We start from the raw sequence: 12,860 nt of genomic DNA, 5'->3' as shown, positions 1-12,860 counted from the left end.
AATGACCAAAATTATAGTGCGTTCAAGCTGGAACTCCTCGCCCTGAAGTGGGCGGTCACTGAGAAGTTCAGAGGCCTCTTGATGTACGCCCAGTTCACGTGATCACCAACCACAACCCGCTGAGGCACCTCGGCACGGCCAACCTGGGAGCAGTGGAGCAGCGCTGGAACGCTCAGCTTGCGGAGTACGACTTCGTGGTACACTACAAACCTGGTCGACTCAACCAGAACGCAGATGCCCTGTCTCGCATGCCGATGCGATCAGAACCTGAAGTGGAAGACACTGAGAAAGACTTCCTAACGATACCCGCGACCGGCACCCACACCCGTCAGGGGCTCCAGGAACGGACCGCTCCATTGTCCGTCCCCACCCCAGTCGCCCGCGATGGCTACGTCATGGTCCCAGCAGAGGAAGTACGGGCCCTGCTGTGCCCTGGGAGACCGACAGAGACGCGAGAGATCCCGAGTGTCAGCGCACGACAGATAGCGGCACAGAAGGGGAACAGCGGATACGACTGGGCGGAAATGCGGCAACTTCAGGCCGACGACCCCGAGTTGGGCCCGGTGTGGCAGGCGGTGACGCAGGGGGTCCCTCCCACTAAAGTACAGCTGAAAGAAGGAGACCCGAAACTCCGCAAGTTATATGGGCAGTGGGAGCGGTTCCGTCTGCACCAACAAGTACTGTTTCGGCGCCTCAGCGATCCCCGCGACGGGGAGGAGGTTCTCCAGCTGGTGGTGCCCACAGTCCTGCGACGGAGGATCTACGAGACCCAGCACCAAGATGCGGGACACTACGGGGGACGAGGGACGGTGGTCCTGATGAGGAGAGGTTATTACTGGATCGGAATGGCCGAAGAGGTGAAGAAATGGGTGCAGCAATGCAGGCGATGCGCATTAGCCTGCGATGTGTTCCCTAAAGCCCAGGCTCAGATGACCTGTACTAACGTGACGGCGCCCATGGAGGTCCTGGCCATGGACTTCACCGTATTGGAGAGGTCGGTGGGTGGCTACGAGAACGTACTGGTGCTGACCGATATATTCACCAGGTTCACTATTGCCGTACCGACCAAAGACCAAACTGCGAAGACCACCGCCGCTGCCATCATTAAGTACTGGTCCGTGTACTACGGTTGCCCTGCCCGACTCCATGCCGATCAAGGGCGAAATTTCGAGTCGAGCGTCATCAAGGAGCTCTGCCGACTGTACGGAATTTCAAAGAGCCGCACCACGCCCTACCATCCCCAGGGGAATGGGCAATGCGAGAGGTTCAATCGGACGATGCACGACATGCTGTGTAGTCTGCCCGCAGAGAAGAAGCGAGACTGGAAGGAGCACCTACCCGAGTTGGTACTTACGTACAACTGCCACATGCACTCCTCCACGGGATACTCTCCCTTCTACCTGCTCTTCGGGAGGGACGCTAGGATGCCCCGGGATGTCCTGGGGGGCAGAGACGTCATTGAGGAGGGAGCGGCGGACCTGGACGAGTGGGTACAGAGTCACCACGAGCGACTAAAGGCCGCCGAGGAGGCCGCCGAGGCCACGGCGAAACAGGCGTCCCATCGACGTAAGAGAATCTACGACAGGAAGAGCAGAGGTGCCCTCCTGCGGGCCGGAGACCGGGTCCTGATACGCGACCACCGAATCCGGGGCCGTAATAAGATACAGGACAAGTGGGAGCCTACGTCGTATGTGGTGGTTAAGCAGAGCCACGAAGGGACGCCCGTGTTCACGGTCAGGCCCGAAGCAGGGGGTCCAGAAAGGACCGTGCATCGAGACCAGCTCAAGACCTGTCCCTTCCCGGCTTCTGACTTGGAAGTGCGGGCGAGAGCCCCTCGACAGATCCCGGTGGCACCGCGGAGCTCGTCCGAATCAGACATCGGAGGTGCTCTCTGGCCCCGGCGGGAAACGCATCCTAGGGCGTGTAACCACCCCGGGCCCCGGCGGGACGCCCCTGAGGAGGCCGAGAGCGCCGAGTCAGAGGTGGAGTCGACCCCCTCTGGAGAGGATGGGGAAGACGGCGGAGACGGAGTCGAAGAGGAGGCCGCTGGCGGTCCACCGATGGCCCCGGAGGGCAAGGCGGTGGTCCATGACCCGCCAACGGGCATGGAAGAATCCGACACGGAGTCGGAGGTGGGGGAAGTGGAACCCCCCCGAGGGGAGCTTGCCCGGCCCCAGAGGAGCACCAGAGGTCGGCTACCCGCTCGGTATCGCCAGGACTACGTGCTCAAGAGTGTGTTTGTTGAACAGTGTGTCCAACTCATGAAGGAGTGTGTGAAACTGTTAGCATAATGTGTGATTGTCGATCTATGTGTGAAACTGTTGGTCTCAGGACCGTTTTCATGCATGCGTTGGTTGGTGTTTTGTTGTGTTAACTTGCAGAGGACTTAGCAAGTTCAAAGTGGGGGGAAATGTAGCAACCTGGAAAATATACCTATTATCCAGATGTGCTGACTTGCCTTTCTATCTCCTCTGATGCACCAAGACATTCTAATTAGTCTCCGCTAATATTCTCTCGAACAATGATGCTCGCCCCTCCTTGTTCTACTCACTGGAATATGGATTATGAACAGGATTACTGGACCCTACTCTATCAGCCTCTTCCTTGTGACTAGTTGGCGGCGCCAGCAGGGGGCGGTGGCAGGCAGAGAGCGTATGTGAGAGACGGAGAAGGAAGTGGACGGAAGTGCGAGGAAGCAGCCTCTTCGACATTGGACTTGTACCGGAGCGGTCGTGTCTGGAGAGCCCCGTATTGAACCTGAGTATATTACGGGTTATCCTATGAATGTACTCGTAGTGGAGCCTTGCATGTTTCTCCCTGAATATCCCTAGTGATATACCACGAGTTATCCTAGAATAAGAACGGTATAGCCGAGTTGGGCTTAAGTTAAAGTTATTCCCTCTGGCGAGGCGTCCCGCCAGCGTGGCGCGAAGAGAACCGGTGTTTAGGAACACCCTGCGTTATGATATATCCCGTCTAGCAGAAGGGCTGTTTGGGACCCAGAGTTTAGCTGCAGTGTGAGTGAGGGCAAGTTAGATCCGTGTGTCGACCCAGCACCGACTCTACAACCATTCCGCCCTGGCTGTCTACGACCAGATCTGCACCCGGCTGCCTTCAGAGACCGACAGAGGTCGCTATCACCCAGCACACGCTCTCAGCCCAACACTGCCCTCTGCTCCAAGCCCGCCGAAAGCGTTCGACGCCATCTTGCCTTCCGGACGACGGTGGCGCGGCGAGGCCGCCATTTTGGATGAGTACAAATGAGCATCTATGCTCCGGAGCTATTACACTGTACACAGTGTGGTGCAGCCTGCGGGCGAAGTTAACGTTGCTACTACAGTTCATAAGGGGAACCCCAAACAATATATGCCGGCATTAAGATAGGACTTTTGTAAGGTATTTGTGGGCCCACCTTTTGATTTCTTTTCATTTTCTTTGAGTGTGATACCGTGTTTGTGTTTAATAATATTTTCCCATCTAGTTAACCCTTTCTCTGTGGAGAAGTTACAGACCTGGTGCATTATAAATAAAGCCTAGAGAGGTATTATTCTTGCCGTATAATTAAAGCCTTTTGGAGGTATTATACAGGGTGAAGACCCAGACGTGGGTGATGAGTCAAACACATTGAAGTATATTATCCCTGATATTAACCCAGAGGTGGGTGTATAATATACGTGTTTATGAGGTATGGAGTTACCGACGGAACTATAGTGGGACTTCAGTCCAATTGGTCACTAGTAGTAAATCATTGTAACTGACCGTTATAAATAACATTAAAGAACTAGATGGGAGCTCTGTGTGCGTGTCTATCCATGAGCCGTTTAACAACTCTTTTGGTGTGGGTAACGTTAACATAATTAACCCCTTCCTATTCCACCTTTCCCTTTTCATTGTAAGGTTTCTAGGGTCATTGAGGGAGGGTACTGCTTGCGGGGGGAACCCAGGGTATTTATTTACAAGTCAGTCACTAGGTGTGGGAGGGTTTAAGGAGCAACTGGGGGAAGTGGGAGCGTGTTGGGGAGTACTGCTGACCGCCCCGCTGCAGGGGAGGAAGACCAGAGTACCAGACCAGGTTGGTAAATCCCGGGCCCCATCCACTCACACTACCAGCCTCCAGTCGACGCTCCAGGCCCAAAGACGAGGGTGCAGTCAGATGGAGCTCTACTGTGTCCAGCTACCTTGTGACTGCCAGCAACCGTTCCCACGAAGCAGGGATAATCCACCCTGTTACACATACAATATGAGATCAGTTTATTTGATGCATTGTAGCAGGGAGAACCAGTCCACCTTAAGAGCTGTTCCACCTTAAGATAAAATAAGATAAGATATTCCTTTATTGATCCCCTTGGGGAAATTCAGACATTCTCCCTTTAGGAAGTCACCCCCCACTTACTCAGGTACAATAAACAGGTAGGTTAATAAAGAACATCTTATGTTACATGTATCCAAAAAGTGAGAAGACAGACAACCCAACCCGATGAGAATGAGCATCAGGCACAGAACACAATACTGTGATGCAGGCCGGGCCAAACACCATGTTTTCAGGGAGTCCCTAACCTGGGATACTGTGACGCAGGCCGGGCGAAATACCATGTTTTCAGGGAGTCCCTAACCTGGGATACTGTGACGCAGGCCGGGCCAAACACCATGTTTTCAGGGAGTCCCTAACCTGGGATACTGTGACGCAGGCCGGGCCAAACACCATGTTTTCAGGGAGTCCCTACCCTGGGATACTGTGACGCAGGCCGGGCCAAACACCATGTTTTCAGGGAGTCCCTAACCTGGGATACTGTGATGAATATTATATTTAGGATATCTTCCAGAGGGAAGTTCTTTTGGAATGATTGGATTATTGACATAAAATGGAGAAAATCAGTTATTACCAAATACATGTTTTCCCTAATAAATTCAAATATGTACACTACATAAAATACTACATAAAATATATCCAAATTGTAACAAAAGATCCTATATTTGGAAGATAAATGTACTTTTGTGGAAAAGATGTGGAATCTGTTATACATATTGTTCATGAATATGAATTAGTTAATGCTTTTTGGAATAACCTACATTAATATATACTTGTAATTTACAGTAATTTATTTATTTGACTAATCTATATTGTAGTCACATTTAGAATTAAATGTAATTCTTGATAGGAAAATATTATTTGTATACATAAACATAGTTATCTGAGATTCACCCCTAAATTTTATTATTTAAATGTAAATTTATGATCTCATTAAGTCTCTAGTAAAATACAAAAGAATAGTGGATTATTAATATTTACATTTTACAACCATTGGCTTAGGCCCTTGTTACACACACTGTGTTTGTGCTCGTTTGAATACGTTTTTGAATACGTTTGCTGTCCCTATTAGATAGAAATGCCGTTTTGGCAGGAAACGTTGTGACGCTAAATTGTGTTTCCGTTTTGGAATAGCGCCAAAAACTCGCCGACAACATGTCGTGTAATCTGCGGGGAGCCGTTGTTGCTCAACGCCCATGCGCAGTAGATACCATCTGCGTGCCCTTCCGGTGACAACAGAGCTGTCCCAAATAGCTGCAGCTACCATGTGTTGTCAAGTTATTGTTATAAGGACCCCAGTCCAAGCTACAACAGTCTGCATTCCCTTAACAATTGTTTGTATTGAGCCGTATTGTATTGTACCCATTATGCAATATGTTAAATAAAGTTTACATCCATTCATTCTGCTAGCATTACTGATTGCATGAGCACTGCAGCTGGCTAACGTGAGCTAGCGTTAGCTATCAGACCCTGTTAACTCAAGCTCCTCTTTCAATCTTAACAAGCATTAAACAAAATTGCCCAGTCATCTATTCACCTTTGTTTAATACACACAGCGTTGTCTCTAATGTTATAGCTACTGATAGCTCCCGATATCATCAGTTTGGTGCTGGCTGGTTAACGTGAGCTAGCGTTAGCTTCTAGCCACAATGCTATACTGTTATACTGGCATATTCCATTCACGTTAGCATGTAGCTAACAATGTAGCTAACAACATCGCCGATCCTTTTTGAGACTAAACTATCCGCTCTTGGTGGTCACTTGTGTTGATGTTAGTTTTGTTTCATCAACAAATGAGAGGCAAAACACACAGTGAATGTATCCGTTTTGTTTATTGCACTTTTATTACACTTTGCTGAAAAATAAGTGCTGCATTGGGTAAATAGGCATTTAAAGATGGCGGCGCCTTGTTGACATTTTCTTTGCAGGAAGTGTATTGGCACATTCAAGTTCTGATTGGTTGAAAATTGCCTTCATGTTCGCCACCTACTGCCACCTACTGCTTTGGCAGTGTACTACATCACTGTGCTCAGGTGACAAAACGAAAGTGTGACTCGCCTACCGGCTACGTTGCGACCTGGAAAAGCGAAACTCATCTGAAAACGAAACTCAGTCTAACCGCAGTAGTTGAACAGGGCAATAGCAACACAGCAGCTTGTGGTGTGGCTTAATAACATGTGACTTTTTCTTCTATTAGTAAAACAACAGATCTGTTTAGTTGTTTGAAAGAAAAGATAACATGATTCCGGATTAAAAAACCAATTGTGTCATCTCTGAGCTGAGCACCCTTTCCCCCGCCCCCCCCCCCCCCCCCACACACACACACACATTTCATCTGGCAGGGTTTAATCATCTGAAAATTGTGCATTGATTCATAGATTTTTGCATACTTTCTACACCTTAAGTATGAACCACTCACAGTCTTTGAGTCTGCAGGTAGAATCCAGGCTTGGAGAAAACACAGCAGAACAATGGGCAGCATCTTGTTGATCATCATCTCACAAAGGCAAATGCCACTTAAAAGATACAAGGAAAAGAGCTGCTTGACACCAACAACAAAGAAAATAGATATGGAAATCTTTGTGGGGTGGGGGGCTGTACTTTCTAGGCTCTTGCTATAGGTGGAGACTTGACCCCAGAAGACTCGACTCCTTGGGTCTTAACCAAGGCCACACGACAGCCGGTTAACCCTTTCACTGTGACAATACAGAAGGTTAGCCCTTTACTATCACACCACCGACGGCGATGCTCCATCATTAGCATCATTAGCTCCGCGGATGTGGTTGTGTGATAGTAAAGGGTTAACCTTCTGTCGTGTGGCAGTGAAAGGGTTAAAAGTCTAGAGTTGGGCTGGTGTACTAACGAATGCCGTTATTGACAATCAATTAATCAGAAACGCCCCCCCCCCCCCTTTCATGCATTCATGATGGAACATAATATACCGATCATATGCATTTGCATTTTTAATTGTAGCGTGTTTCGGGACGAAATGCCAATGGATTAAGTATAATATGCATCGCGGCCTATTACTAGCCTCCCAGGAATTACCCCAGACCGCTCTAAAACTATACTTATATTCACCACGGTATAAAACGGGAATGTATGGATGGAAAAGATATTCCTTTTTCACATCTTGAACGATAGATCCTCGATGTCAAACGGGCGATAATATTGCATCCATAGCTATAATATTTATATAGTTATAGCCCTGCAAACAAGGTGAGCGACTCCCATCGTTTACAGCGGTGGCGGTAGCTACTACACTACAGGATAAGGCTAATCCCTGGCAGTCAATGAGTTAATGTTATTAATTAGGGTTCCATTCCATTTAGGTGAGAACTGTATCCAGTAGCGGAACATATCAGACCCGGGACGGGGGGCGGGGCCACATGACCGGGCCCTTTAAACCCAATAAAGCTTGACATTCAACTGGAAACCTCAAGTCAAATATGTAAGGACAAAATTGGCACGGAGTGTTGGTGTTTTATGTAAGATAAGACACATTCTAAACCAAAAAACACTGTATACACTGTACTGTACACTCTTCCTTCCATATATGAAGTACTGTGCGGAGGTGTGGGGTAATACCTACAAAAGCACTCTACAGCCAATATGCACCATGCAAAAAAAAAAAGCAATAAGAATAGTCAACAATGTTGGATATTATGAAGACACAAATAACTTATTTATAAAGCTACAAACATTGAAATGTATGGACCTAGTTGATTTCAAAACAGCTCTCATTGTATACAAATCTAAATTAATCCCAGGCAAAGATGGTTCAGAGACAGGGAAGGAGAATATAACTTAAGAGGGAGAGGGAATCTTAAACAACCAATGGTACACACTACGCTGAAAAGCATGTGCATATCTGTTTGTGGAGTGAAGTTGTGGAATGACTTTCCTGAATACATCAAAATGAGTAAACATGGGGGCGGCTGGGTGGCGTAGCAGAGATTGCGCTCGTCACCAATGCGAGAGACTCCGGTATCGAATCCCGGAGTCGGCATTGCCTGCGGCTTGGGCCAGTCGTCATACTATCTCAATTGGCAGAGGTAGCGGGTGGAAGTGAATCGGTGGGGATTTGGACGTTGTGGACAGCGACCCCTACATGTCGGTTGGGCGACGCCTGCACAGCAAAAGACAGGAAGTAGCGGGGGTAGTGTGAGCCTCCCATGCGTTACACCTCGCCACTGAGAGTCTGGCGCTGTCTGGTGAAAAGATGCAACAGGCTGCCTCCTCATGTACCGGAGGGAACACGTGATGCAAGGCTTCTATCCTCACTACAGCCGACCAGTGGGGGGCATAGTCTAGCAACATTCAAGACAGGGGAGGGGAGAATTGGAAAAACGCAAAATTGGGATGGGAGAAAAAATAAAAAAATAAGGAGAAAAAGTGGATAAAAATAAATGTGTTAGAATAATAATGTTTACTTGCAGCAGGGTAACATATTAATGTCTGACTCCGCCCCTATGACTCAGGTGTGTGGATCTTTTGTCTCTGCAGGAGCAAACTGTTTTTTGACCTCAGTCAGTAAGATTACAATTTTGTTTTTTTATTTGAAAGAAAAGTAACCAAAGAAAAGGTGTAATATTTAAGATGTTGTTTCTACAAAGGGTATAGAAACGAAATATATATCAGATAATGATATAACATGACATAAAGTCCAACACACCACAAGAACAACAAAAACATAGTCTAATAAAATGACAAATTTTAGACTAAAGGCCTCTACATGCTACAGCAACTTCAAAGCAACTGCAACACAACATCGGCGCGATTTCAGCGCGGTTGTTTTAGAGGGTCTTGTAGACTGTGTTGCTTGGACGTTGCGTACATGTCCCCAGAATCTAATCTGAACAACCGTTGCGTTGATATTGCGTAGCAGTGATTGGTTGGTTAGCGAATGGGGGCGGGGCTGTCATAGAATAATATTAGTCCCGCAGAGAATAATATCCTCCATTGTTGAAGCCAGCGTTGACGCTAAATAATTAGCGTCACATAGCTCGCCTTTTTCTGAAAACCCAAGCACATATTGTTCCATAGCATACGCCTTCAGTTGATCATGACAAATCCTCTCTTACCTTGACGATTAAAAAGCCTCCATAATTTAGTAAATAAAGCTGTAGCCAGCTAGCATTGGGTCTATTCAAAATGCTATCCACATTAGCTACACAGCTAACCAAGTAAATACAATGGTATCCGTCCTGAGGTAACGTTAAATACAACGTTTGCTAGTCGAAATGACTGGACACACACAGGGACAAGTTAAACATCAATCAAGTAATTTATTCCAATAGGTAGTTTGAGCTGCATGTGAGCCGAGGTCCTCTCCATTGGAAACTAATGATGTTACGGTAACGTTAGCTCGAAAAGCACAGAAAGTTAAGCTGCTAGCAACAGACACTATAACACTTCCGGTCGGGGGTTTTCAAAATAAAAGAGCGACGTCTAAAATCACCGGAAATACGTTTATTTAGTACATTATCCAAAGTTAACACGAACCTAAACTAACTTTAGATTAGTTTAGGTTCGTGTAACGTTAGATATTGTAAAAAATAAACGTATTTACGGTGCTTTTAGACTCGCTCTTTTATTTTGAAACCCCCCGCCCGGAAGTAAAAATTATGCTTATTTTTCTGCTTTTATCAATGGGTTGGTTGAGAAGGGAAGCGTCATCTATCTAGGGAACCTAGCTACATACGGGGTACAATGTTACATAGGCTGCGCGTTGATTTTGCAGAAGCATAACGGTAGAGTGTCTGCAACACCGTTGCTTTGTCGATGTTGTGTCGAAGTTGCTTTGAATTTGCTGTAGCATGCAGAGGCCTTAAGACTGAAGCGTCTTTTGCTCGCAGTAACTGTGAAGCAGCATTTATGCTTTCCAAAATCTTGGTCTGCATGTTGACCAAAAATAGAAAGGGAAATTTGCTTATGGCATTCTTGAGTGCACTTGCTTCATTGCGCTCATCCTTTTTGTCACTGGTAAGCAGGGCATGACATTAACTTTTTAGCTCACCAGCCACTGTGGCTAGTGGTTTTCCAAAATCACTAGCCACTCAGCATTTTCACCAGCCAAAAACCACACACACACACACACAACGTTTTTATAGTGTAGTCTCTCTGTCTCAAGTTTGGTGTCTCAAGTTTGGCTACTTGAGACAGAGAGAGAGACTGTCATTACACGCGACGCAAGTAAGGCACACTGTGTTTCGAGAGAGAGAGAGGGATAGAGAGAAAGGGAGGGAGAGAGAGAGAGGGAGAGAGAGAGGGAAGGAAAGAGAGAGAGAGAGAGAGCGAGAGAGAGAGCGAGGGAGAGAGAGAGAGAAAGACTTTCATTACGCGCAACGCAAGTAAGCGCGCACTGCGTTTCGAGAGACAGAGAGAGAGAGAGAGAGAGAGAGAGAGAGAGAGAGAGAGAGAGAGAGAGAGAGAAGACTCTTCACAGCACAACAATAGCAATAGCAGCACAACTCATATTATAGGCTACAATGCTTTATAGCTAATATGGCGCGAGGCGTATATCTCGGGAGCGGAGCCTGCTGCCTCTGCCCGGGGAGCCCCGCCCCTACAGCCCCCCTGAAGCCTGACTGGATCAGTGAGACAGCAAGGCCCCGCCCCTACAGCCCCCCCTGAAGCCTGACTGGATCAGTGAGACAGCAAGGCCCCGCCCCTACAGCCCCCCCTGAAGCCTGACTGGATCAGTGAGACAGCAAGGCCCCGCCCCTACAGCCCCCCCTGAAGCCTGATTGGATCAGTGAGACAGCAAGGCCCCGCCCCTACAGCCCCCCCCTGAAGCCTGACTGGATCAGTGAGACAGCAAGGCCCCGCCCCTACAGCCCCCCCTGAAGCCTGACTGGATCAGTGAGACAGCAAGGCCCCGCCCCTACAGCCCCCCCTGAAGCCTGACTGGATCAGTGAGACAGCAAGGCCCCGCCCCTACAGCCCCCCCTGAAGCCTGACTGGATCAGTGAGACAGCAAGGCCCCGCCCCTACAGCCCCCCCTGAAGCCTGACTGGATCAGTGAGACAGCAAGGCCCCGCCCCTACAGCCCCCCCCTGAAGCCTGACTGGATCAGTGAGACAGCAAGGCCCCGCCCCTACAGCCCCCCCTGAAGCCTGACTGGATCAGTGAGGCAGCAAGGCCCCACCCCTACAGCCCCCCCCTGAAGCCTGACTGGATCAGTGAGGCAGCAACACCATAGCAAGGCACAGGCACACCTAGATGGAATGGAACCATAATTAATGTTATTAATTACATGCGTGTTTACATGACGAAATGACAACAATAGCGTTCTAAAAAGACCCACTTTTATTTCCTGTTTGCTAATGCAATAACTGTTCCCTAGCAACAGCATCCCAGTGAAACCATCTATCGTTAGAGATCAGTCTATAATGCAGGTCGTTAGAGATGAGTCTATAATGCAGGTCGTTAGAGATCAGTCTATAATGCAGGTCGTTAGAGATCAGTCTATAATGCAGGTCGTTAGAGATCAGTCTATAATGCAGGTAGTTAGAGATCAGTCTATAATGCAGGTCGTTAGACATGAGTCTATAAATAAATAAATAAGAAAAGCTTGATATAATCATCTCAAGGCGTATTTGTTATTAAACACTCCATCCTGAAAAACAGTAAATGCATGTTCAGTGAGCTTGTAACTTCGATGTGTGGCAGTTGGCGAATGTAATTACCATTTGTATTCTGATGATACAATTGTGTACTGTATTGCTGATTCTGTTCAGTTGGCCATAGCTACATTTACATGTTCCCTTGACTGACGGTGTTTCAGTAATCTGCATGTGTTTCCTTGACTGATGGTGTTTCAGTAATCTGCATGTGTTTCCTTGACTGATGGTGTTTCAGTGATCTGCATGTGTTTCCTTGACTGATGGTGTTTCAGTGATCTGCATGTGTTTCCTTGACTGATGGTGTTTCAGTGATCTGCATGCGTTTCCTTGACTGATGGTGTTTCAGTGATCTGCAGGCCATTATATGGTTTCATCATTTATGATATTTCAGTTTGTATGTGTAATATTTGAGAATGTATTTATGTTTCATTTCTTATTTTCTTTATTATTTAATTTGCTACAATTTATAATATATTCATTTTGACGTCTGGTCATATATGGTGTCCCGTTAGGCTGCTGTTGTGTTTTTACATTTGGGTCTGATTAAGACACCTGCGAGCAAGCGGCAGGGATGGTCGGAGACTGGGTCTGATTAAGACACCTGCGAGCAAGCAGCAGGAGGACAGAGACGAGTTGTACAGGCTCTCTAGATTCGAAGAGTGTACGACTATGTGTAGTGTACCACTAAGACTGTTACCAAGAACAGAAGAACAAGACCCTTTTTTATGTAGCATGCAGCCAACGAGGTAATTAATGTTTGTTTGTATTTTGCTTTTCTGATGTATTGTTTTCATATCGTGTATATTATTGTTTGTGTTGACCTGACGCAACGTATATGTTTCTGTTTAAGTTTTCACGGTGGATTGGAGGACCAAGCCTTTAATAAACCCGTCGAAAGGAAACCACTTGTGTCTGCAGTGCTT

General features: G+C 47.3%; 1 protein-coding gene across 1 annotated transcript in view; it reads right to left on the bottom strand.

Annotated features, from left to right (window-relative positions):
• Positions 1 to 535: 535 nt before the first annotated feature.
• Positions 536 to 12,860, bottom strand: part of LOC311231834 (uncharacterized protein) — a gene marked incomplete at its 3' end in the record, with an annotated part of 65,094 nt that continues 52,769 nt past the window's right edge. Inside the window, exon 6 of the mRNA XM_084318456.1 lies at positions 536 to 608. Coding sequence (XP_084174582.1) covers positions 536 to 608 — 73 coding nt within the window. The remainder of the gene's footprint in view (positions 609 to 12,860) is intronic.

The sequence above is a fragment of the Notolepis coatsorum genome (genome assembly GCF_963971535.1).
Source record: "Notolepis coatsorum genome assembly, chromosome: 7".
Taxonomy (NCBI): domain Eukaryota; kingdom Metazoa; phylum Chordata; class Actinopteri; order Aulopiformes; family Paralepididae; genus Notolepis; species Notolepis coatsorum.
The sequence above is the reverse complement of the archived record's forward strand: the minus strand, read 5'-3'. Positions and strand labels throughout refer to the sequence as shown.